This window comes from Mesoplodon mirus, assembly GCF_964341445.2.
Source record: "Mesoplodon mirus genome assembly, chromosome: 3".
Classification (NCBI taxonomy): Eukaryota; Metazoa; Chordata; class Mammalia; order Artiodactyla; family Ziphiidae; genus Mesoplodon; species Mesoplodon mirus.
The window spans coordinates 5,844,512-5,872,167 of record NC_138978.1 but is presented as its reverse complement, the minus strand read 5'-3'; the positions used below and the strand labels follow the sequence as shown (position 1 = coordinate 5,872,167).

The 27,656-nt window shown below is 39.5% G+C and overlaps 1 protein-coding gene across 1 annotated transcript; it reads left to right on the top strand.

Moving 5' to 3' along the window:
- The first annotated feature begins 3,341 nt into the window (after positions 1-3,341).
- On the top strand, positions 3,342-26,357 carry TNFRSF9 (TNF receptor superfamily member 9). The gene is made up of 8 exons (XM_082614489.1): positions 3,342-3,406; positions 4,136-4,316; positions 5,274-5,381; positions 5,999-6,136; positions 6,679-6,745; positions 8,298-8,428; positions 8,945-9,079; positions 24,852-26,357. Exons 2-8 carry the CDS (start codon positions 4,202-4,204, stop codon positions 24,938-24,940), a joined length of 783 nt encoding a protein of 260 aa, XP_082470615.1. The 5' UTR covers positions 3,342-3,406; positions 4,136-4,201; the 3' UTR covers positions 24,941-26,357.
- Positions 26,358-27,656: the final 1,299 nt, after the last annotated feature.

The following is a 27,656-nucleotide window of genomic DNA, read 5'->3' as shown; positions in this document are numbered from 1 at the left end:
GAGTAATATCCCATTGTATATATGTGCCACATCTTCTTTACCCATTCATCTGCCGATGGGCATTTAGGTTGCTTCCATGACCTGGCTATTGTAAATAGTGCTGCAGTGAACATTGGGGTGCATGTGTCTTTTTTTTTTTTTTGTGGTACGCGGGCCTCTCACTGTTGTGGCTTCTCCCATTGTGGAGCACAGGCTCTGGACGTGCAGGCTCAGCGGCCATGGCTCATGGGCCTAGCTGCTCCGCGGCATGTGGTATCTTCCCGGACTGGGGCACGAACCCATGTCCCCTGCATCGGCAGGCGGAGTCTCAACGACTGCACCACCAGGGAAGCCAACGTTAATTGCTTTTTTATTTTTTGTATTGATATTTTAAAGCAAATGAAAATTGTACTCAAGGAGTATTACACCTTTGGCTAGCTTAAATATTATGTGCATCTAGTTAGCAATAGAATTTGCCTTAGCTTCTTATCATGATTTTATCAAATAAAATGCAGAAAAGTGAACATTATAAAACTCTTCACGCAGCTGAATGAAGGTGTGCACAACCTTTGGTAGAATAATTCTGAAGTGGCTGATTTTGTTTAACCATCGGCTGGTAAAACTAATCTTGAGAATCTTTTACCTCAGTAAAGACTCTTATGTCATTGGCCCAGCTTCAAAAGGTGAGCTAATTACTGTGCTAGGAAACGACACACATCACTTTCAGGGGAGGTAATACCTCTGCCCACAGAATATCCAAAATGTAAATTAGCAAGTAGCAGTAAGTTAAATAAAAATATAGTCCAGTTAAATGTCAGCTGTCATGTTAAACCCAGAGTCCCACAGTTAAATGAGGTTAGATGGTGACACTGAAAGTGTTAGGAAATTATCAGCTATGCAGTTTCTATGGTGTGATGCTCCTACATTTGGCCAACTCTGCTGAAGTTGGTGGAGGGAATCCCACAGTTATCACAGGGAGAATGACTCTCAGATGATGCTCAGAATTGGGGAATAAATTCTGTAGATAGCCCATGTGTTTTTCTCCTTCTCTCTTGCTACTTGCCCTGGTTGCTTTACTGATAATCACTGTGGGAGGCTGGGGAGGGAAATTTTTGAAATAATAAGTCTCATAATAACAGTTACTATTTTCTTGAGAACTATGTGCCAGGCACTGAACTAAGAATTTCATATTCATTGTTTCATTTAATCCTCACTAAATAAGGATGGGGTACAGCGTTCCTGTATATGTAAGGTATGGTTGGAAAAACTGAGATTTAGGGAGGTTAAGAAACTTGCCCAAGGTTGCGTGACCATCAAGATGGCAGAGCCTAGATTTGATCCAAATCAGCCTGATAGTAAAGCTTGGACTCTTAACCATGTGCTATACTCTACTATTCCCATTACGTGGGGTGTGGGTGAGGGTTGATAAAATTGGGGCATGGGTAGCAAATCAAAACCACAATGAGATACTTCACACCTACTTGGATGGCTATAATAAAAAAATTTTTTGTTGTTGTTAAAAAAAAAAAACCCACAGAAAACCAACAAGTGGTAGCAAGGATGTGGAGAAATTGAAACCCTTGTACATTGCTGGTGGGAATGTAAAATGCTGCAGCTGCTGTGGGAAACAGTCTGGTAATTCCTCAAAAAGTGAAACAGGATGACCACACAATGGGGCAATTCCACACCCAAGAGAACTGAAAACATATGTTCGTACAAAAACTTGTACACAAATCTTCATAGCAGTGTTATTCGTAATAGTCAAAAAGTGAAAACAACTCATATGTCCATCAGCTGATGAATGGATGAACAAAATGTGGTAAATCTACAGAATGGAATAGTATTCAGCCCTAAAAAAGGAATGAAGTACTGATATGTACTACATCATGGAAGGACCTTGAAACTATTATGCTAAGTACAAGAAGCCCAATACAAAAGACCAGCTATCGTATGATCTATGTATATGAAACGTCCAGAACTGGCAAATTCATTGACACAGAAAGCAGATTAGTGGCTACCAGGGGCTGGGGGGAGGGAGATTGAGGAGTGACGGCTAATGGATATGGGGTTTCTTTTGGGACCAATGAAAATGTTTTGAAGTTATATACTGGTGATGGTTGTACAACATACTGAATACTAAAATCCACTGAAATGTACCCTTTAAAATGGTGACATTTACGTGAACTATATATATATATATATATATTTTTTTTTTTTTAAAGACAACTTCAGGTCAGATCTGGGATGTCCTTGAATACTGGACTATAGGGTCCAGATTTTCTTCTGTGGACAACAGGGAGCCACTGAAAGTTTCTAAGGAGGTTGATGGCATCATAGGGGTCGTGGAGATGTGTAAGGTGCTTAGCGCACAGCAAGTGTTTAATAAATATTTGCTCCCCTCCCCCTTCAGCCCCCAATTCAAGACAAAACCACCCTGTCTCCTGTGGAAAAGGAACTCTTCTGTTTGGATCTGAATAGAAAACCATCTGTTTTATTGAAAACCACTCCTGCTCTTGGCTCCCCTGGTCGTCTCCCTGAGGGCCCCTAGCCACTCAATGCTGGATGAGTTTTAGCATCTTGAAAGCATCCTCCTCCTCTTCCTCTTCTCTTATTCTTTCTTTTTTTTAAAATTTGAAATAATGGCTTTCTAAAAGCCCTCATAGATCCTAACTTCACCCAATAAAGTCACCCGCCAGATAAATTCTATGCTTCCTTTGTCTCCAGTTCCCCTCCATTTCTTCCTCCTTCTTCCTCTATCTCACCCAGATATCAAGGAACAGTCAAAAGGAGTCAGGTCATCTTTGTTTCTAATCCTGGCTCCCCGTCCTGCTGATAATCTGGCCAGACTCATAGCTCAATGATCTTATTTGCATAATGCTGTCATACGCATCCTCATCCTCATCCTCATCATATCAACACCTAGGGTTCATTTGCAGCTAAGTTGCTTATCTGATGCCTGGTACATCAGCTGCAGTCAATAAGTTATAGCTGTAGCATCACTATTATTATAGGGTTAAGGGGTAGTAATTGACAGGAGTGCTGACCTTTCTTTAGAAGTGGGTTTCATCCTTCAAATCTCAAATATTTTAAGGATGCCTTAAAAGCTTTGACATGGAGAACTACTTTAAGTGACAAAATCTGTTTGCCAAAGTCATCTGAAAAATGCCCTAACAGCAGAGGGCTGCTCTTAGTTTGAAGTGCGTTATTAAGTGGGGACAGAAGCTCTAGGGGACTTTGTGGTCAGCAAATATCAAGTGAGCTACCTCACAGAGCTGTCTCTGGGGATTTCCCACGAGGCCCCGCCCCCGGTTGAGTCACCAAACTCCCCTCTTTGAGTCTTTGACCTGCAGCCCTTGTCAGCTGCAGAAACTCACTGCTCTGAAGATCAAGGAGAAGGAAAGTTCTCCACCATTCCTGCGATCTCAAGGTTTGTCCATTTGGGGAAGATGGGGGGAACCGAGGAGGGATGAGGATGAAGCTTTGTTCCCTTTGTCCATTTCTAGACTTTTCCCCTTCTAATAACTTTTATTCCATAGCCCATTAAATAAGGATCAAGAACCTGGCCTATAGAGATTGTTGGACTCTTTAGCTTTATGACTAGATGAGCTTCAAATCTCAAAATGAGCAGGTACATGTCTATTAAGAAAATGTGATAATGAGTTGAACAAGGAGGTGTTTTAACATTTTAGCAACTAGGTGTTGAAATTCCACATGCTGTTTGGACAAAGGGAGAATAGTAATAATGAGATGTCTTCTCACTGAGCTGAACTGTTGGATGCCCCTGACAGATTCTCTCTTTAAGGACTATATTTCAAGGGCAGCAAGCCACAGGCATTGTTGAAATCTAGATGCTAATGCTAAATATCTATGAAAGTCCCCAAAAGTTCTTGCTATTGTTATTTCTGCATTTTGGCAAAGCATGTTGGAAAGTACACTCTTAGACTTTGGCAAATCTACAGCAAGCTAAGTGTTGAGTCACGCTTCTCTTATCCTAGAAGTTTCTATGAATTTGCTACCTTTTCCATGGTATTCCATCATTAATTTTTCCTGCAAACCCTGAGTTATGATCGTGTAGAATTGTACAGGTGATAGCTGAACTGTAGGTAATTCTGAAAGGAGAAACCACTTCATCCTAGGAAACTTTTACCTTTTGCAGAGTGGTACTTGTGAAACCAGCTACTTTGATTAAAATTCTTTTGGAATCTGCTTGGCTAATACGTCTATGCAAGATTTCGTCATGGGAAATTGCTATTACAACATAGTGGCTACTGTGCTGTTGGTCATGAATTTCGAGAGGACAAGATCATTGCAGGATTTCTGTAGTAACTGTTCAGCGGGTAAGGACCAAATTAACATGTGTGCTTGATCTGTTCTGCTGAAAACATGGTTCAGTTAGTCTGGTAGTCAGGGCTTATGAGCTCTGTTTTAATGATCTTTTTTTAAAAAATTGAACTATAGCTGATTTACAGTATTGTGTTAGTTTCAGGCATACAGCAAAATGATATATATATATGTATATTACAAGATATTGAATATAGTCCCCTTGGTTGTACAGTAGGTCCTTGTTGTTTATCTATTTTATATACAGTGGTGTGTATCTGTTAATCCCAAACTCCTAATTTATCCCTCTCCCCCAATAAATGATCTTTTATTCACTCATTTACAAATATTTCTTGAATGCTACATCTTAGCTGTGTGAATACAGGCTTGTCACTTAAACTCTTGTGCTCCAGCTTCATCATCTGGGGATGATATGAGAACCTATCTCATAAGATTGATTGCTGGGAGGATCCTATGATGGGCTTAGATCAGTGCACGGCACAGGGAAAGACCTCAACAAATGTTAGTTTTGTGTGTGAGGACAGTGCTCAGACCGGGGGGCGCAGCAGGGAATAAGTAAGTGGCAGGAGGCTTAACAGAGTGGGAAAAGGCAGACACCTTTACATTGTAGTGTGCCAATAAAGGACATTGATCTCCTGAGTCCAGTCACCGATGTCCTGGATCAATCAAGAGAAATAATTCTGTTTTATTCAATAGGTAAAGGAAACTATTTTCTTTCCATTGATTTTTTTGTTGCAATATCTATACTTTGTTATTTTTAATTCTGTGATTATGCTTAGGGCAATCTTGCAAATGGGTAATTTAAAACAGTCAATCAACAAATAAAGTCTATCACTGTAGTACCTAGAAAACGAATCTTTGTTTCATATTCTGGTTTTCTTGTGAGCCTCATAATGTTTTGGGTGATGATGGTCCACTGTCAAACATGTACAGCTCTTATCTACCCTTTTTAGGTACTTTCTGTGGGAAAAACAAGCATGAGCTTTGCACTCCCTGTCCTTCAAATAGTTTCTCCAGCACAAGTGGACAAAAGGCCTGTGATGTATGCAGGAAGTGTGAAGGTATGATTTAAAAGATATATTCTTCATCCAGAAATGTGTTGGGAAGACAAGCTTTTATTCCCGAGCATACTGATCTCTTTTGAAACTCTGAAGTGTCAAATAGGCTGGTTCCTCTGTTAATAGGCAGGTCCAGTAAAATAATTTACTGTAATAGCAACTATTGGTGGATTGAGCTTTTTATATATTAGAGGAAATATTCATTAGACAAGAGAGAATTTTTTTTTTTTTTTTTTTTTTTTTTTGCGTTATGTGGGCCTCTCACTGTTGTGGCCTCTCCCGTTGCGGAGCACAGGCTCCGGACGCACAGGCCCAGCGGCCATGGCTCACGGGCCCAGCCGCTCCGCGGCATGTGGGATCTTCCCAGACTGGGGCACGAACCCGTGTCCCCTGCATCGGCAGGCGGACTCTCAACCACTGCGCCACCAGGGAAGCCCAAGAGAGAATTTTTTAATTAGTAAAATGTAAAAAAGTCTTCTATAGATATTTAAAAGTAAACTTTATACTCTGAGACCTTTAGGACCATTCTAAGTAGAACAAGCATGGTTTTTATTGCAGAACATAAATTTGCTTCCTGGATTTGGAGGTCAAGGGTATTGTAACACTGGGGGACTTTGTAGGTGTTTTCAGGACCAAGAAAGCATGTTCCTCCACCAGCAATGCAGAGTGTGAGTGTGTGTCGGGATTCTCCTGCCTGGGGGAAGGATGTGCCATGTGTGAAGAGGACTGTAAACAAGGTCAAGAATTAACAAAAGAGGGTAGGTTTCCTCTTCTATCTAGTGCCAATTTGTTGTCTAGTCGTATGTTGTTAACTTAGTTCTTGGTCCTTTGATTACAAAATAAAACGTAGATTTGTAGAACCTTTAAGTAATAATAATGAACTGCTAAGTATCTGATATTTACAAAATTATTTCTCAATCAATGGAAATAATTTGAAATCAAAATATTTGTTCTTCACCAGAACCATGCCTTTTCATGCATCGTATACATGCATATGCAATACTCTATGTACAATTAGAATAAAACCTTTAGTGGTATTAAGGTTTCATTTCAAGAAAAACTGTTGAACAATCTATGTAGATTGTATTAAGTTAATGACTTTATTATGGGATTCTGTTCATCACAAACTATTCAAGAAGAATTGTTCATCACTAACGAAATTCAGGAAGGATTGTTAGACAATCGGTACAGATTTTATTAAGTTAATGACTTTATTATTATGTGATCATGTTCATCACAAAGAAAGTTAAAAATGATTAAAATGCTTCCTTTTTTATTATTCCTTTAATTTTTACAAAAGGTTGTAAAGACTGTTCCTTTGGGACATTTAATGATCGGGAACATGGTGACTGTAAACCTTGGACAGAGTATGTATCATTTTATTCTGCTTACAAAATAAAGGATCTGGGTTAACTTTTCTAAAGACAAGGAATGTGATCACTGATGCTTTTTTAAACCTATCAAGTGTAAACATAGAATAACATGCAAATAGGTGGTATGGGAACAGTATGGGGTAATTGTGACTAGATTGCCAAAGTGGGCATTTTCTCCAGAAGTAATGCCCAGAGCAATGTGGTCAGATTTGCCAGTGGAACTTAGTTACTGTCCGCCCCAGGTGCTCTTCTGTGTCCTTCCAATCTCTTTGCTGCCTCTGACCTTCCCCCATTGATCAGCCCACCTTCAAGTGTTCAGTGCCAGCACTGATAATAATATAGAAGAGGGTAAAGTATGTTTCCTTCCCTCAAAAGCTTTAACATAGTCTTGAGCAAACAAGACTATCACAGGTAGTAAAATAGCCAACAGTGTATTTTGTACACCTTTGTTCTTTTTGCATTTGATCTTCTTACTAGAAAATCATTTTTATCATTATTTTACATTTACATTCTAATTGTGTGTTACAAAAGCATTGGTCCATAACAGATTAGAAAGTTTTTTTTTGTTTGTTTGTCTTTTTTTTTTTTTTTGCGGTACGCGGGCCTCTCACTGCTGTGGCCTCTCCCGTTGCGGAGCACAGGCTCCGGACGCGCAGGCTCAGCAGTCATGGCTCACGGGCCCAGCCGCTCTGCGGCATGTGGGATCTTCCCAGACCGGGGCACGAACCCGTGTCCCCTGCATCGGCAGGCGGACTCTCAACCACTGTGCCACCAGGGAAGCCCCTGATGTTTGTCTGTCTTTTGACACAAATAGCTCAGAGCACGGAAGTGAGTCTGCATGGACAGTGGGATCGAACTGGGCTTTGGAGAATAGGTGGGTTTGTTTTAGGTAAAAAGAGGCAGGGGAAAGACATAGGACAATGATGATGGTGATGATGACAGTGATGATGGATGGCTACCATTTACAGGGGGTAAGTCAGGCACATAGTGTCGTTTACTCTTCACAACAGCCTTGGGACATGTATATTTTATTTTTCAGATGAGAAAACGGAGGCTTAGAGAGATTTCCCAACTTGCCCAAGGTCATTCTACAAAGGGACCGACCCAGGGCTCAAACCCTGGTCAGTCTGATGCCAACACATCATAGGGTTAGGAGCTCCTAACCCTATGCTAACTTGTCTGTCCTTCCTGTGTGCCAGAGATGGTCAAATATGCTTAAGAAGGTGGGGGTGAGAGACTAACCAGGCAACAGCCTGAAGTAAGCTGTCGTGGGACAGGACTCCCCAGCCTGGGAAGAAAGAAGAATCCAGTTAGGTAGATAGAGTGGGATGAATTGTGGAGAGCCATGAAAGCCAAGTGAACATTGGAAGAAGCCCAGAAGGTCAAGTAGAAGTTTTTCAAAATATCTTTGCTTTGCCTATGAACCCAGATCCACACATCTTTTTCACCAGAACTGCTTTACTGGGTAGGAAATGTCAGTCTTTTTTAATTAGAGTGATCCGTACCTGAATTAATTATTTGAACTCTTTTCATTGGACCATCTCAGCTGTTCTTTGGATGGGAAGTCTGTCCTTGTGAATGGGACGAAGGAAAGCGATGTGGTATGTGGACCAGCGTCAGCTGACTTCTCTCCAGGTGCATCCTCCACCGTCATGCCTGCCCCTGGGGGAGAGCCAGGTAGCTGGTTTGTTGCTGTTAAATCAAATGAATGTATGTGGCCATTCGGATTGGTGTCTAAGTCACTCCAAGATCCTGATGCCTTGCATCTCTGCCTCTGTCGAGGAAGGCACCTCGACATGCCCTCCTTCTCTTACCCTGGCTTCAAGGGACCCCTCCATTTCTTCAGGTGTTTTTTATTCACTCTGAATTCCACATTAGTATTCAGAGCAAGGTGAGACTGCATCCAAACAGACGCTACACCTTTGATAATGCCAAGTAGTGGCGATTATAGAGTTCCATGTTTCCTATAGGCTACAAAGGCCAAACCACTTAATTTTTGTGGGCTTCTAGGAAAATGACTAAGGTTGTAAAAAAAGTTTTCTTAACAAGCAGGCAAGTTTACTAAGGTAGCGGGTGGGAGATGCCCAAGGCACGACTTTTCATGCTTAAGGGTTTACAGATGCAAATACAAATATCAGCATATTTGCAAACTTTTATTTTTGTCTGAATTTCTCCTTTTGTTCTGTTTTAAAGGTCACAGCACCCGGATCATTATCTTCTTTCTTGCACTGACATCGACTGCAGTGCTCTTCTTGGCGTCCTTCGTGGTGCTCCGTTTCTCTGTGGTTAAACAGGGCAGAAAGAAGCTCCTGTATATATTCAAACAACGTAAGAGGAACATAAAAGTGTTAGATATGAGCCTTTTTTTTTAAAAAAAAAAAAGCTATTTATTTATTTATTTATTTTTGGCTGCATTGGGTCTTCGTTGCTGCGCGCGGGCTTTCTCTAGCTGTGGTGAGCGGGGGCTACTCTTCATTGCGGTGCATGGGCTTCTCATTGCGGTGGCTTCTCTTGCTGCAGAGCACGGGCTCTAGGCTTGAGGGCTTCAGTAGTTGTGGCACACGGGCTTAGTAACTGTGGCTCGCGGGCTTCGTTGCTCCACGGCATGTGGGATCTTCCCGGACCAGGGCTCGAACCCATATCCCCTGCATTGGCAGGTGCATTCTTAACCACTGTGCCACCAGGGAAACTCGTTATGAGTGTTTTGAGGCTAGGCTTTTTACAGTAGAAAGAGAAAGATGATTTGTTTTAAGTTACAGAAGCTAGGTTAGTATAGCACAGTGGTTATCAAGTGGGACAATTTGGCCCCCAAGGGGACATTTGGCCATGCCTGGAGACAGTTTTGGTGGCCGCAGTCTAAGCGGTGGGGTAGCGAGTGCTTTGCTCCTGGCATCTAGTGAGTGGAGTTGAGTGATGCTGCTAAATATCCTGCAGTGCACAGGGCAGCCCCACAACAAAGAGTTAGCTGTCCCCAGATGTCAATGGTGCTGACGTGGAGAAAGCCTGGTGATGGCAGAACATAATCCGAGGGTTCCAGAAAAATGACCACTTTAAGTATGCTGCAGCCTTGGACAACTGTGTGTGTGTGTGTGTGTGTGTGTGGCCACTCAGTTGTGGATACAGGACACGGACAAAGAGGAATCAAAAATAACGTTGCCCCATCTAGCACTACTCCTCTGGCTGATGAATGGCCTTAACCTGAACTAGACCCACAACTAGAAGAAAGCCTAGAGAACAAGGAGGGAGCTTAAAGTGGGTTTAATGAGATGAATTATTAGGACACTGATCTGGATTAAATGAGAAATTTCAATAATGGATTCCATTCATTAAGCCAGATACTATTTCTAAAAGGAACTGGGCAAGTGCCTGGCACAGGGTCAATACTCACTAAACGAACGCTAATAACATTTATTCCAAAAGGCTTAAAGATGGGGGCAATCTGCATTTTTTTTTTTTTTTTTTTTTGCTGTACGCGGGCCTCTCACTGTTGTGGCCTCTCCCGTTGCGGAGCACAGGCTCCGGACGCGCAGGCTCAGCGGCCATGGCTCACGGGCCCAGCCGCTCCACAGCATGTGGGATCTTCCCGGACCGGGGCACGAACCCATGTCCCCTGCATCGGCAGGCGGACTCTCAACCACTGCGCCACCAGGGAAGCCCTGCATTTTTGTCTTTGTGGAGAACAGAACCATAGATAGCAGGCTAGACTTACTAAGAGGGCTTCATGTATAGGAGGAGCGCTCTGAGAGCTCTGTGATGTAGCCCAAGCCACCATAATAAGACTGGAGAGTGTCAGTTTGTGGGTTGTTAAAAATATAGGAGGGGAAGTATTAGTAAAGTCTTATCTAAAGATGCAGTACACTAATTTGTATAAAGTGTCTTTCTGAAAACAATATAAAACCTTTTGAACATTTTGAAATATACAGGAAAATGCATAGGCATAAAGTTTAACAAACTGTAAGATGAACACCTGTGTAACCCTACCCAGGTCAAGAAGCAGAACATACTCTGCTTCCCAGAAGCGTTGCTGGTGTTCCCTCCAGATGAAAACCTTCCCTCCACTAGTGCTAACCACAACTAGATTCTTACGGTGCTCACTTCCTTGCTCTTATTTATAGCTTTGTTACCTAAGAACAGGGTTTAATTCGGCTGCTTTGAACTTCAGACAAGTGGAATCACACTGTATCTGTTCTACATTTTCCTTCCCCGTTTCACTCAACTTTGTATCTTTATGATTCATCCACGTGTGGCATTTATCTTTAGTTGATTTCCAGTGTTGAATACTCTTCTCTTGAATGACTGTATCATAGTTTGTTTATCCATCTTAATATTCCTGGACACTTGGGTTGTTTCCAATTTGGGGCTCTTACAGACAGTGATACTTGAATGTTTTTGTCTACGTATCTCAGTACACATAAGCACATGTTTCTGTTTTTGTTTTGTTTTGAACCTGGGAATAAAATTGCTGGGATATGAGGAATGTGTATCTTGGTCCTTAGTACTAGATTTACCAAACTGTTTTCCAGAATACTAGACCTCATTTACACTTTCACAGCAGCATAGGACAGTTCTTTTTGCTCCAATCCTTGCTACTACCTAGTATCATCAGACTTCTTAATTTTTATCTGTCTGGTGGCTGTATAGTAGTATCTCGTGGTTTTAATTTGCATTTCCCTGATTCCTAGTGAGATTGGACATCTTTTCATGTTATATTGGTCATTTGGATTTCCTCTCTTGCAAAGTGCCTGATCTTTTGAGCCTTTTCCTACTGGGTTGTTTGTCCTTTTCTTATTCATCTATAGGAATGTTTTAGTCTACTGTTCATGTGCTGCAAATATATTTTCCGACCCTGTGGTTTGTTCTTTGACTCTCTTTTTGAAGTCTAAACCTCTGATTTAAGCTCTAAGTTCTCACTGAAACCTCTGTTTTAAACAACTATCCCTCCCAGCTTTACCCCAATCTACAATAAAGGTCTTTATAAAATGATTTTCAAAAGTACTTATGAGTAATTAGTGAGTTTCAATGGAACAGTAATCCATTTAAAAAATTTTTAGGTTATTTTTTTAAAACTTTCTATTTTGAAATAGGGATTCACAGGAAGTTGTAAAAACAGTACAGAAAAGTCTTATGTGCCACTCATGGGGTTACATCGTACATAACTACAGTACAATATCAAAACCAGGCAACTGACATTGGCACATGGCGTGTGTTTAGTTTAGTGTATGTCATTTTATCCCAGGTGTAGATTGGTGTAAACCACTAGCACAATCAAAATACAGAGCTATTCCATCGCCACAGAGGTCTCCTCCTGCTACTCCTTTATAGTCCAAACACTCCCTTTCCCCACCATCCCTAACCCCTCATAACTACAGATCTGTTTTCCATCTCTGTAATTTTGTCATTTCAAGAATGTTATATAAATGGTATCATATGATATATAAATGGATCATAAATAAGAGAACTTTTTTTTTTTCGCGGTACACGGGCCTCTCACTGCTGTGGCCTCTCCCGTTGCAGAGCACAGCCTCCGGACGCACAGGCTCAGCGGCCATGGCTCATGGGCCCAGCCGCTCCGCGGCATGTGGGATCTTCCCAGACCGGGGCACAAACCCATGTCCTCTGCATCGGCAGGCGGACTCTCAACCACTGCACCACCAGGGAAGCCCAAGAGACCTTTTAAGACTGGCTTTTTCCCCTCAGCAAATGCCACTGAGATCCGTCTGAGTTGTGTTTCAATAATTGATTCTTTTTTACTGCTGACTAGTGTTGTAAGGTGAGATTGTACCACAGTGTGTTTTACCATTCACCTATCGAGAGACATTTTGGTTGTTTCCAGTTTATGACTGTTACATTAGAGTTGCTATGAATAATCAAGTACAGATCTGTGTGGACATAAGTTTCCATATCTTTAAGATAAATGCCCAGGAGTGCAATTACTGGGTCATATGGTAAGTGTGTATTTAGTTTTTTAAGAAACTACTAAACACTTTTCCAGAGGAGTTGTACCATTTAACGTTCCACCAGCAACATAGGAGAGTTTCTCCTCATCCTCACCAGCAGTTTGTATTGCAGCAATTTTTAATTTCAGCTGTTATAATAGGTATGAATGTTTGTTGTTGTTTGTTTGTTTGTTTGTTTTGCGGTACGCGGGCCTCTCACTGCTGTGGCCTCCCCCGTTGCGGGGCACAGGCTCCGGACGCTCAGGCTCAGCGTCCATGGCTCACGGGCCCAGCCGCTCCGCGGCATGTGGGATCCCCCCGGACCGGGGAACGAGCCTGCGTCCCCTGCATCGGCAGGCGGACTCCCAACGACTGCGCCACCAGGGAAGCCCTACACTGTGGTTTTAATTTGCCTTTCCCTAAGGGTTGAACATCTTTTCATGTACTTATTTTCCATCTGTATATCTTCTTCAGTGAAATGTTCCTTCATGTCTTTTACCCATTTTCTAACTGGACTGTTTGTTTTACTTTTGACATTTGAGAGATTTTTTTATCTCCTCGATATGAGCCCTTTATCAGACGTGAGGTTTGTGAGTATTTCCTCCCAGTCTGTAGCTTGCCTTTTCATCCTCTTCACATGATCTTCTGCAGATAAAAAGTTTTTAATTTTGATGAAGTCCAATTGGCCAATTTTTTTCATTTATGGGATTATGCCTAAGAACTCTTTACCAAGTCCTAGGTCCCAAAGATTTAGACTTTCTCCTATGTTATCTACCAAATGTGTTATATGTAAATCTATGCTTCATTTTTAGTTAAGTTTTGTATAAGGTGTGAGAGTTTCAGGTCAATATTTTAAAATTATTATTATTATTTTTTGGCTGATGGGTGTCCAACAGCTTCAGCATCATTTATTGAGAAGATTATCCTTCCTCCATTGAATTGCTTTTTCACTTTTGTCAAAAATCAGTTGGCTGTACTTGTGTGGAGACTCTTTCTGGTTTCTCTCTTCTGTTCCACTGATATGTGTGCTTTTCCTTCTGCCAATACCACACAGTCTTGGTTACGGTAGCTGTAAAACAGTCTTGAAATTGGGTATAGCGTAGAATGAGTCCTCCCACGTTATTCTTCTTTTTCAAAATTATTTTGGCTATTCTAGTTTGTTTGCATTTCTATATAAATTTTAGATAATCTTATCCCTATCTGCAAAAAGTTAGCTGGGATTCTGATAGCAATTGTGTTAAATCTGTATATCAGTTCAGGGAGAATTGACATCTTTACTACGTTAACTATTCCAATCCATGAACACAGCATGTCTCTCCGTTTATGTATATTTTCTTTGATTTCTTTCATCAGCATTTTGTGGTTTTCAGCATACAAGTCCCACACATGTTTTGTTAAATTTAGGCCTTAGTATTTAAATTTAACAATTGCAGATGATACTGTATCTTAAATTTTGGGTTTGACACATTCATTGCTAGTATATAGAAATACAGTTGGTTTTTGTAGTTTGGTTTTGTGTCCTGTGATTTTGCTGAACTTGCTTACTAGTTCTAGGGTATTTTGTAGATTCCTTGGGGTTTTTTACATAGACCGTAGTGTCATCTGCAAAAAAAAAAAAAAAAAAGCTTTATTTTTTTTCATTTCCAATCTATATGCCTTTTATTTCTTTTCTTGCCTTATTATTCTGGCTAGAATGTCTAGTACTATGTTGAATAAGAGTGGAGAGAGGGAATATCTTCACCTTGCTTCTAATCTTTGGGGAAAAGCATTCAGTCTTTCACCAGTAGGTATGATGTGAGCTACAGATTTTTAGTAGATATTCTTTATCAAGCTGAGAAAGTGTTCTGAAGATGTTTTTTTTTAAATCATGAATGAGGGTTGAATTTTGTCAGGTGCTTTTTTCTGTATTAATTGATTTGATTATGTGATTTTTGTTCTTTAGCCTGTTGAGATGATGAATTATATAGATTGATTTTTGAATTTCAAACTAGCCTTGCATCCCTGGACTAAACTCCACTTAGTCATGGTATATAATTATTTTTATATATGTCTGAATTCTCTTCACTAATATTTTGTTAAGAATTTTTGCAGCTATATTCATGAGGAATATTGATCTGTGGTTTTCTTTTCTAGACTGTCTTTGTCTGGTTTTGATATCAGGGTAATATTGACTTCCTCAGATAAGTTGAGATATGTTCCCTCTTCTGTTTTCTGGAAGAGATTGTGTAGAATTGGTGTTAATTCTTCTTTAAATAGTTTATAGAATTGTCTAGTGAAACTATCTAACCTGGAGCTTTCTTTTTGGAGCTCCTTAGTTACAAATTCAATTGCCTTAATAATTATAGGGCACTCAAGTTATTTGATTCATACTGAGTGAATTGTGATAGTTTATGTTTTTTGAGGACTTGGTCCATTTCATCTAAGTTGTCAAACTTATGTTTGACAAAATTTGTTTGACTTAACTTAAGTTATCTATGCTATTTCCTTTTTATTCTTTTGTTATATGCAGGTCTGTAGTGATATCACCTACTGATATTGGTAATGTGTGTCTTCTCTCTTTTTTTTCTGAATCAGTCTTGATAGAGATTTGTCAATCTTATTGAACTTTTCAAAGAACCAGCTCTTTGTTTCATTGATTTGCTCTATTATTTTTCTGTTTTCAATTTCACTAGTTTCTGCTTTTATCTTTATTATTTCCTTTCTTTTGCTTGCTTTGGATTTATTTTGTTCTTTTTCTATTTAGGTGGAAGCTTATGTTATTGGTTTGAGATATTTTCTCTTTCTTTTTTTTTTAATGATATAATGACCATTTCCAAGGTTAGTGCTTTATTTTTATTTATTTTTTGGGGGGATTATCTTTTTTAAAATTTAATTAATTAATTAATTTTTTGTGGTACGCGGGCCCCTCACTGTTGTGGCCTCTCCCGTTGTGGAGCACAGGCTCCGGACGCGCAGGCTCAGCGGCCATGGATCACAGGCCCAGCCGCTCCGCGGCATGTGGGATCTTCCTGGACCGGGGCATGAACCTGTGTCCGCTGCATCAGCAGGTGGACTCTCAACCACTGCGCCACCAGGGAAGCTCTATTTATTATTTTATACAGTAGGTCCTTATTAGTCATCAATTTTATACACATCAGTGTATACATGTCAATCCCAATCTCCCAGTTCATCACACCACCTCCCCCCCCATCCGCTTTCCCCCTTGGTGTCCATACGTTTGTTCTCTACATCTGTGTCTCAATTTCTGCCCTGCAAACTGGTTCATCTGTACCATTTTTCTAGGTTCCACATATATGCGTTAATATATGATATTTATTTTTCTCTTTCTGACTTACTTCACTCTTTATGATAGTCTCTACATCCATCCACGTCTCTACAAATGACCCAATTTCGTTCCATTTTATGGCTGAGTAATATTCCATTGTATATATGTTCCGCATCTTCTTTATCCATTCATCTGTTGATGAGCATTTAGGTTTCTTCCATGACCTGGCTATTGTAAACAGTGCTGCAATGAACATTGGGGTGCATGTGTCTTTTTGAATTATGGTTTTCTCAGGGTATATGCCCAGTAGTGGGATTGCTGGGTCATATGGTAATTCTAATTTTAGTTTTTTAAGGAACCTCCATACTGCTCTCCATAGTGGCTGTATCAATTTACATTCCCACCAACAGTGCAAGAGGGTTCCCTCTACTCCACAGCCTCTCCAGCATTTGTTGTTTGTAGATTTTCTGATGATGCCCATTCTAACTGGTGTGAGGTGATACCTCATTGTAGTTTTGATTTGCATTGCTCTAATAATTAGTGATGTTGAGCAGCTTTTCATGTGCTTCTTGGCCACGTGTATGTCTTCTTTGGAGAAATGTCTATTTAGGTCTTCTGCCCATTTTTGGATTGGGTTGTTTGTTTTTTTAATATTGAGCTGCATGAGCTGCTTATATATTTTGAAGATTAATCCTTTGTCCATTGATTCGTTTGAAAATATTTTCTCCCATTTTGAGGGTTGTCTTTTCATCTTGTTTACGGTTTCCTTTGCTGTGCAAAAGCTTTTATGTTTCATGAGGTCCCATTTGTTTATTTTTGTTTTTATTTCCATTACCCTAGGAGGTGGGTCAAAGAAGATCTTGCTGTGATTTATATCAAAGAATGTTCTTCCTATGTTTTCCTCCAAGAGTTTTACAGTGTCCAGTCTTACACTTAGGTCTCTAATCCATTTTGAGTTTATTTTTGTGTATGGTGTTGGGGAGTGTTCTAATTTTATTCTTTTACATGTAGCTGTTCAGTTTTCCCAGCACCACTTATTGAAGAGACTGTCTCTTCTCCTTGCCTCCTTTGTCATAGATTAGTTGACCATAGGTGTGTGGGTTTATCTCTGGGCTTTCTATCCTGTTCCATTGATCTATGTTTCTGTTTTTGTGCCAGTACCATATTGCCTTGATTACTGTAACTTTGTAGTATAGTCTGAAGTCAGGGAGTCTGATTCCTCCAGCTCCGTTTTTTTCCCTCAAGCCCGCTTTGTCTATTAGGGGTCTTTTGTGTCTGCATACAAATTTTAAGATTTTTTGTTTTGGTTCCATAAAAAATGCCATTGGTAATTTGATAGGGATTGCATTGAATCTGTAGATTGCTTTGGATAGTATAGTCATTTTCACAATGTTGATTCTTCCAATCCAAGAACATGATATATCTCTCCATCTGTTGGTATCATCTTTAATTTCTTTCATCAGTGGCATAGTTTTCTGCATACAGGTCTTTTGTCTCCCTAGGTAGGTTTATTCCTAGGTATTTTATTCTTTTTGTTGCAATGGTACATGGGAGTGTTTCCTTAATTTCTCTTTCAGATTTTTCATCATTAGTATATAGGAATGCAAGATATTTCTGTGCATTAATTTTGTATCCTGCAACTTTACCGAATTCATTGATTAGCTCTAGTGATTTTCTGGTGGCATCTTTAGGATTCTCTATGTATAGTATCATGTAATCTGCAAAGTGACAGTGTTGCTTCTTCTTTTCCAATTTGTATTCCTTTTATTTCTTTTTCTTCTCTGATTGCCATGGCTAGGACTTCCAAAACTATGTTGAATAATAGTGGTGAGAGTGGACATCCTTGTCTTGTTCCTGATCTTAGAGGAAATGCTTTCAGTTTTTCACAATTAAGAATGATGTTTGCTGTGAGGTTGTCATATATGGCCTTTAGTATGTTGAGGTAAGTTCCCTCTATGCCCACTTTCTGTAGGGTTTCTACGATAAATGCGTGTTGAATTTTGTCAAAAACCTTTTCTGCATCTATTGAGATGATCATATGGTTTTTATTCTTACATTTGTAATATGGTGTATCACATTGATTGATTTGCGTATATTGAAGAATCCTTGCATCTCTGGGATAATTCCCACTTGATCATGGTGTATGATCCTTTTAATGTGTTGTTGGATTCTGTTTGCTAGTATTTTGTTGAGGATTTTTGCATCTATATTCATCAGTGATATTGGTCTGTACTTTTCTTTTTTTGTAGTATCTTTTTTGTAGTGATCTCTTGGTTATTTAGTAACGTATTGTTTAGCCTCCATGTGTTTGTGTTTTTTACGGTTTTTCCCTGTAATTGATTTCTAATTCTCATAGCATTGTGGTCAGAAAAGATGCTTGATATGATTTCTATTTTCTTAAATTTACTGAGGCTTGATTTGTGACCCAGGATGTGATCTATCCTGGAGAATGATACATACACACTTGAGAAGAAAGTGTAATGTGCTGTTTTTGGATGGAATGTCCTATAAATATCAATTAAATCTACCTGGTCTATTGTGTCATTTAAAACTTCTGGGGCCTCCCTGGTGGCGCAGTGGTTGAGAGTCCGCCTGCCGATGCAGGGGATGCGGGTTCGTGCCCCGGTCTGGGAGGATCCCATATGCCGCGGAGCGGCTGGGCCCGTGAGCCATGGCCGCTGAGCCTGCGCATCCGGAGCCTGTGCTCCGCAACGGGAGAGGCCACAACAGTGAGAGGCCCGCGTACGGAAAAAAAACAAAAAACAAAAAAACAAAACAAAACAAAAAAACTTCTGCTTCCTTATTTATTTTCATTTTGGATGATCTGTCCATTGGTGTAAGTGAGATGTTAAAGTCCCCCACTATTATTGTGTTACTGTCAATTTCCTCTTTTATATCTGTTAGCAGTTGCCTTATGTATTGAGGTGCTCCTATGTTGGGTTCATATATATTTATAATTGTTATATCTTCTTCTTGGATTGATCCCTTGATCATTATGTAGTGTCCTTCCTTGTCTCTTGTAAGATTCTTTATTTTAAAGTCTATTTTATCTGATATGAGTATTGCTACTACAGCTTTCTTTGGATTTCCATTTGCACGGAATATCTTTTTCCATCCCCTCACTTTCAGGCTGTATGTGTCCCTAGGTGTGAAATGGGTCTCTTGTAGACAGCATATAGATGGGTCTTGCTTTTGTATCCATTCAACAAGCCTGTGTCTTTTGGTTGGAGCATTTAATCCATTCACATTTAAGGTAATTATCGATATGTATGTTCCTATGACCATTTTCTTAATTGTTTTGGGTTTGTTTTTGTAGGTCCTATTCTTCTCTTGTGTTTCCCACTTAGAGAATTTCCTTTAGCATTTGTTGTAGAGCTGGTTTGGTGGTGCTGAATTCTCTTAGCTTTTGCTTATCTGTAAAGCTTTTGAGTTCTCCATCAAATCTGAATGAGATCTTGCCGTGTAGAGTCATCTGGTTGTAGGTTCTTCCCTTTCATCACTTTAAGTATATCATGCCACTCCCTTCTGGCTTGTAGAGTTTCTGCTGAGAAATCAGCTGTTAACCTTATGGAAGTTCTCTTGTATGTTATTTGTCATTTTTCCCTTGCTCTTCTCCCTCTGGGACCCCTATAATGCGAATGTTGTTGTGTTTAATGTTGTCCCAGAGGTCTCTTAGGCTGCCTTCATTTCTTTTCATTCTTTTTTCTTTATTCTGTTCTGCCGCAGTGAATTCCACCATTCTGTCTTCCAGGTCACTTATCTGTTCTTCTGCCTCAGTTATTCTACTATTGATTCCTTCTAGTGTAGTTTTCATTTCAGTTATTGTATTGTTCATCTCTGTTTGTTTGTTCTTTAATTCTTCTAGGTCTTTGTTAAACATTTCTTGCAAATTCTCGATCTTTGCCTAAATTCTTTTTCCGAAGTCCTGGGTCATCTTCACTATCATTATTCTGAATTCTTTTTCTGGAAAGTTGCCTATCTCCATTTCATTTAGTTGTCTTTCTGGGGTTTTATCTTGTTCCTTCATCTGGTACATAGCCCTTTGCCTTTTCATCTTGTCTATCTTTCTGTGAATGTGGTTTTTGTCCCACTGGCTGCAGGATTGTAGTCCTTCTTGCTTCTGCTTCCTGCCCTCTGGTGGATGAGGCTATCTAAGAGGCTTGTGTAAGTTTCCTGATGGGAGGGACTGGTGGTCGGTAGAGCTGACTGTTGCTCTGGTTGGCAGCACTCAGTAAAACTTTATTCCGCTTGACTGCTGATGGGTGGGGCTGGGTTCCCTCCCTGTTGGTTGTTTGGCCTGAGGCGACCCAACACTGGAACCTACCTGGACGCTTTGTTGTGGCTAATGACAGACTCTGGGAGGGCTCATGCCAAGGAGTACTTCCCAGAACTTCTGCTGCCAGTGTCCTTCTCCCCATGGTGAGCCACAGCCATCCCCCACCTCTGCAGGAGACCCTCCAACACTAGCAGGTAGGTCTGGTTCAGTCTCCTATGGGATCACTGCTCCTTCTCTGGGTCCCAGTGTGCACACTACTTTGTGTGTGCCCTCCAAGAGTGGAGTCTCTGTTTCCCCCAGTGCTGTTAAAGTCCTGCAATCAAATCCCACTAGGCTTCAAAGTCTGATTTTCTAGGAGTTTCTCCTCCCATTGCCGGACCCCCAGGTTGGGAACCTGACGTGGGGCTCAGAACCTTCACTCCAGTGGGGGGGCTTCTGTGGTATAAGTGTTCTCCAGTCTGTGAGTCACCCACGCAGCAGTTATGGGATTTGATTTAACTGTGATTGCACCGCTCCTACCATCTCATTGTGGCTTCTCCTTTGTCTTTGGATGTGCGGCATCTTTTTTGATGAGTTCCAGTGTCTTCCTGTCGATGACTGTCCAGCAGCTAGTTGTGATTCTGGTGTTCTCACAAGAGGGAGTGAGAGCACGTCCTTCTACTCTGCCATCTTGGTTCCAGATCTTGAGACTTTTTGTATTTCTAATATAAGAACTTCACGTTATAAATTTCTTTCTCGGTACTGAATTAGCTGCATCCACACATTTTGATATGTTGTTTTTTTCATTTTCATTCAGTTTGGTGTATTTTTTGTTTTTCTCTTGATTATTTAAAAGTGTGTTTTTCAGTTTCCAAGTTTTTGGTGATTTTCTTGTTTTCTTTCTTCTGTTGATGTCTATTTTAATTCCACTATAATAAGAGGACACACTCTGTATGATTTCTTTTAAATTTGCTGAGGTTTGGTTCATGGTCCAGGTTACGGTCTATCTTGGTCTATGTTCTATAGACACTTGAAAAGATGGGTGGAGTGTTCTTAAATATTGATTTGATCCTGTTAATTGATGATGTTGTTGAGTTCTATATCCTTGCTGATTTTCTGTTAAGTTTTTCTATCAACTCTTGGGAGAGGGCCATTTAATTCTTCACATATAATTCTGGATTTGTATATTTCTCATTTCAGTTTTGTTTCACCTATCTTGTAGCTCTGTTGCTTGTTGTATACCTTCTTGGTGAATTAACTCTTATAATTATGTAAGGTCCCTCTCTATGTCTGGTTGTTTTCTTTGCTCTGAAGTCTACTTTATCTGATAGTAATACAGCCACTCCTGCTTTTTAAAAATTAATAATATACATGGTATATCTTTATCCATCCTTTTACTTTCAGCCTTCCCACATTTTTATATTTGAAGTGAATTTCTTATAGACTACATACAATGGTAACACTACTAATTTCTATCTTTTGATTGGTACATTTAAACAATGTACCTTTATTGTAATTATTTATATGTTAGGGCTCAAGATGTTATTTTATTTTTTGTTTTCTGTTTGCTTTCTCTGTTTTCCTTTTCTGCATTCCTGTGGATTACTTGAACATGTTTTAGAATTCCATTTTGATTTATCTGTATATTTTTTTTAGTGTATCTCTGTATAGCTCTTGTGTGGTTGCTCTAAGTATCATATATATTTATATAGTCTACATCAACATTTTAACAGTTTGAAAAAAGTATAGAAATCTTACCTCCCTTTACATCATTTTAACCTCTTCCAATTTATAATATACTTGCCTAAAATATTTCTGCTACATGCTTTGAGAACCATCTTAGTGTTATAATTTTTACTTCAACCATCAAACATAATTTAGAAAACTCAAGAGAAAGAAAGTTTATTTTATTTGCCCATATATTTGCTCATTCTGTTGTTCTTTCTTCCTTCCTGATGTTCCAAGATATCTTTTTTTTTATCATCTCTCTTGTGTTCAGAGAACTTTCTTGAGCCATTCTTTTAGGGTAGGTTTTATTTTGTCTGAAAATTTCCCCTTCACTCCTGAAAGATATTTTCACTGGATATAGAATTTGGGCTTGAGAGTCCTTTTCTTTCAGCACTTGAAAAATGTTGTGCTACTTCTTCTGGCCTGCCTGGTTTCTGGTAAGAATGTCACTGTCATTCAATTTGTTTTTCCCCTATAAGTGATGTGTTGCTTCTCGTGGGCTGCTTTCAGGATTTCTTTCTTTCTTTCTTTCTTTCTTTTTCTTTTTTTGGTTTTTCATTTTCCTAACTTAAACTACAATGTATCTTGGTGTGGATTTCTTTGGATTATCCTGTTTAGTATTCACTTAGCTTCCTGAATCTGTAGATTTATGCCTTTTTCCAGATTTGGGAAATTTTTGGCCATTATTCCTTCAAATACTTTTTCAGACCTACTCTCTTTCTCTTCTTCTTCAAGGACTCCAATGACATGATATTAAGTTTTTTGGCTATAGCCCCACATGTCTCTGAGGCTTTGTTCATTTTTTCCCAGTCTTTTCTCTCTGTTGTTCAGATTGGGTAATGATTCTTTCCTTTGTCTTCTCCATTCTTGTGCTGAGCCCAATTCACTGATATTTTAAATTTTGGTTATTGTAATTCTTCAGTTCTAAAATTGTCACCTGGTTCTTTTTTAAATTTTTCTTTTCTTTTTTTTCCTTTTTTCATTTGTTTCAAATGTGTTCCCAATTGCTTGTTGAAGCTTCTTTTTTTTTTTTTTTTACCATGCCACACAGCTTGTGGGATCTTAGTTTCCCCAACCAGGGATTGAACTTGGGCCCTCAGCAGTGAAACCGCTGAGTCCTAGCCACTGGACCATCAGGGAATTCCGTGAGGCATCTTTATGATGGCTGCTTTAACGTCCTTGCCAGATAACTCTAACATCTATATCACCTAGATGCTAGCATCTGTTGCCTTTTCTTATTAAAGTTGAGATCTTCCTTGTTCTTAGAATGACAAGTGATTTTTTAAAAATTGAAACCTAGACATTGGCTATGATGTTATCAGACTGGATATAATTGAAAGCTGGTGTTTATTCAGGGTTCCTCTAACACCACTCTGGCAGAGGAAGAAGGATGCTGCCAGGTGGAGGTGGAAGTCCAGGTTCTATACTAGACCTCCTGGGGGTGGTAGATCCTTGTTATTGCTCCCCACTAAGCCCCCACTGATACTACCCTGTCTGGGATGAGGAAAGATACTTTGTTCCTGCTCCCCACGTGGTTTCCACTGACACTGAATGGGTGGGGGGTGGGGGTGGCCTTGTTACTGTTGAGTGGTGGTGAAGTCCTAGCTCTCCACTCGGACTCCTCTGATGCTGCCCCAGTGAGGATGGGGCAGTGAGCCTTGATAGAGCTTGGCAAGGGTGTAAGTCTATGCTCTCTACTGGGTCTTTAGTGGTGTGCTTGGGTGTGGGTCCATGGGGTTGTTTTTGTTTTTTAGTTTTGCTAGAGTAGGAGCTGTGATTATCTAAAAGCTGTTAGTCTTGTTACTCTGCTCCTTTCCTGGTTTCATAGCTAGAGAGATCAGACTTTCCTTGGGGCATTTTTTTTTTATTAGCCTACTTCTCCAGTTCCCAGTCTAGGACATACGAAACAGAGAGAATACTCAGGGCACTCAAGGCCATAGTTTTCCTTGGGTTCCAAGCTCCTTAACTGGTCTGTTTTCTTGCCACCTTTCAGATTCCTCTTATGTTTGTTATATATAAAACATCCAGCCTTTTCAGCAATACTTGGCAGGAAGAATAGGGAAAAGTATGACTACTGTATTTTTCCAGAAGCAGATTTCCATTTAAAACTTCATCTTTGATGCTATTTCAAAGGAAAAGAACGTCTCATTTGTATTCCTGGATGTCTTGCCAGTTTTTCATAAGTTCTTGGAGATAGTGTGCTTGTTGGGTTTTGGTTATTTTTTATTTTTAATAGTAACAAGCATGTAAAATTGGGGTAGGACCTTTTGCTTTGACAGGCTATAAAAATAATTTATATTTACTGGTGGGCTTTGGTGTGGGGACATAGTTATATATGTGTGTATGTGTATATATATATATAATTTAATATATATTTTAGGATTGAAAGTTGCTTGGCAATAACAAAAATACTATAGACTACCATGTAAATGAAAATCTGGAAGCTAGTGCATAAATCAGTTCTTTACTTACTAATTGATTGAAGCAGTGGGAGTAACTTTAACATCTTGATGCCATAAGCATTTCATTCAAAAGAAACCATCTAATGTGTAATCTAAGTAACCCTCAAGACTAAAACATGTGCTGCTGAATTGAAACTACAGTTACGTTTGGCACATGACTAATTTTATGCTATAATGATTCATGCTCAAGACTGTTTTTAGACTTTGTAGACAATAAAGAAACTAGTTTTTTTCAAGACCAATAAAAAAGAATTTGGTAAAACGAAAAAAAATCTTAAATAATCCTGAAAAAAAGTTTATACTTGCTATTACCTCTCTTGCTGATGAGTTGGTTCAAACTAAAGTTGAAAATGTTTGCTGCTGAGAGATGTTCTGCAAATGGGATTTATGGAAAATGAACGTTAAATGATTCAAACAGACAACAAAAGATAACTCTCTTTAAATTACTTTTCAGCATTTATGAGACCAGTACAAACAGCCCAGGAGGAAGATGCCTGCAGTTGCCGGTTTCCAGAAGAAGAGGAAGGAGAGTGTGAACTGTGAAGAGGAAATCCAAAGACATGTTGGAACTCTCTTGAGAAGAATCACAGGAGAAATATGAGGGATCCCACTACCGTACCTATCAAATTTAAAAGCTCCATACTGGATAATACCAAGGGTTACCCTAACAAGTTTTTTTTTCTAAATGCTAATGACTTGGCCTTTCAAGATGTACCACTTTTAACAGAACAGAAAAATAGGACAGAAATGGTGGTAAAAGTGACATTTTCTAGATACTGCTTAAGAGGTTTGGGCTAGTTTTCTTGAATTCCAAAGAGAATTGTATTTTAACTTTAATCATGTAGGCCAATGGTGCAGCTAAAATTATAATCAAAATCATTTTTTTGGTGCTAATATGACATATGGCAATAAGCCATAAGGTGCAGGCACTATCCCCCATCAAGTTTTCCATCGGTTCAGTCATTCAACACAAGACATCCTCCGTTGTCAGGGGAGAATGAGGTCAGTCATCATCGTTGCCCAAGTTTGGGGTCAAGAGCAAAAAACTAAAAAAAACAGACCTTGGGACTTCCCTGGTGGTCCAGTGGTTAAGACACCTCACTCCCAATGCAGGGGGCACAGGTTTGATCCCAGGTCAGGGAACTAAGAGCCTGCATGCTGCACAATGTGGCCCAAAACAAACAAACAAACAAACAAACAAAAGAAGAAAAAGCAGACCTTGAGGAACAGTTTTGGAAAGAGTCAAATGTCCCTGCATATCCTTGGTCCTCTCCATCTTCCCGTCTTCTGCCTTCGTCCTACACCCCTCTGAGCCACAGCTTACTTTTTATTTTATTCTTAAAACTTTAACAGTAATATTTGATATACATAAATTAGTAAATGAAACAGGAGTGAAGACCCATGAACACATAGCTCAACCCGAGCGTTAGAGCAGGAGTTGCCAAACTCCCATGGGCCAAATCTGAGATGCCATGTGCCTTCGTATAGTTTATGAGCTAAGAATGGTTTTACATGTTTAAATAATTAAAAACAAATCAGAATAAGAATAATACCTCATGATGCATAAAATTATCTGAAACTCAAATTTCAGAGTCCATAAGTAGTTTTCCTGGAGCACACAAGGCACACTCAGGTGGCCTTTGCATTACAACAGCAGAGTTGAGTAGTTGTGACAGAGACTGTATGGCCCACAAAGCCTAGAATAATTAATAACTGACCCTTTATAGGGTCAAAGTCAGGGTCAGAGCATCCATCTGTGTGCTGCTTCCCTCCCTCATCTCCTGTCTACCTCCCCACCCCAACTCCACGCAACTTCTCACAGGAATGTTGTCTCTCATTTCCTTGCTTAAAAGAAAATCATGTATCGTATAATTATGTACCCCACAACTATTTTACTTAGTTTTGTTCGTTTTTGAGCTTTATGAAAATGGTATTGTGCTATATGGAAACTTGTGCTTTAATCACTTGGAAGTATATTTGTAAGACTCATTCATGTCATTGTGTGTAACTAGCTAGAATGCATTCATTTTGACTGCTGTACAGCTTTGCAAATATACCATTATTTATCAATCTACTCTGAACCAAAGGACATTTGGGTTGTTTCCAGGTTTTTTTTTTCAATTATGGAAAATATTGCTATGAATGTTCTTTTATATGTTTTCTATTTAGGAGTGTCTCTAGGGAAACTTCCTTAAAGTAGAATTTCTGGATCTTAGGGCGTATGAATGTTCAACTTTGTGAGCTAGTCCCATATCAGTAAGGATATGCTAAATTATGCAGAAATGACAAATGAGTGGCCCCCCCACCCCAAGCTTAACGGATTACAACCACACAACAGAGGTGCATTTCTGGATGTCATTACATGCCTGTTGAAGTCTGGCTGTGACTCTGTCCCATGTTATTTCACTCCGGGATTTAGGTGGAGAGAGCAGCTTCTACTTGGGACGTTGACCATCTTGTGGCAAAGGAACACACTCATATGTAGTTGGCTAGATTCTAACTTTAAGAAAAATTCCTGCAGCCAAGCTCGGCAATCATAGGGCAGAAAGTATAATCTTCACACAAGGAGGGGCAGCAAATATTTCTGAACAATAAAAAGTCTACTGCAGGGCTGAACTGCTTTTCACCATGGTTGTTCTAATTTGTGCTCCTGTCAGCAGCGTACAAGCATCCCACTGAGTCCCATCCTTGCCACCCTCAGGCATTTTCAGACTCAATTTTGCCAACCTAGTGGGTTTAGGATGGCATCTCACCATGGTCTTATTTTGCATTTCTGTCACGTTTTTATACATTTCGTGTTTCTTTTTTGAGAAATGCTTGCTCGTGTTTTTTAAACCATTTTAAAAACTTGGTTATTTCTCTTTTTCTTATTGATTCATAAAAGTTCTTTATGTAGTCTAGATAATAATCTTTGGTTACTTATATGTGTAATAAATATTTGTTTGCAATTTGTTTTTTCTCTTTTTAACTGTGTCTCTCTGTCTTTGTGGTAATAAGAGGAAACGTTCTTAATTTAATATGGTTCAGTTTAAAACTCTTTTCTTACATGGTTAATAATTTTTTTTGGTGCACTGATTAAAGAAATGCTTCCCTACCCCAATATCATAAAGATATTTCCTCACATTTTATTCTAAAAGTTTTAAGTTTTGTCTTTTGTATTTAATTCTAACCTATCAGGAATAATTTTTGTGTATGTGGTGAGTAATGATCCAATGTTGACTTTTGTATGTGGATAACCACTAGTCCCAGTGGTTATTTA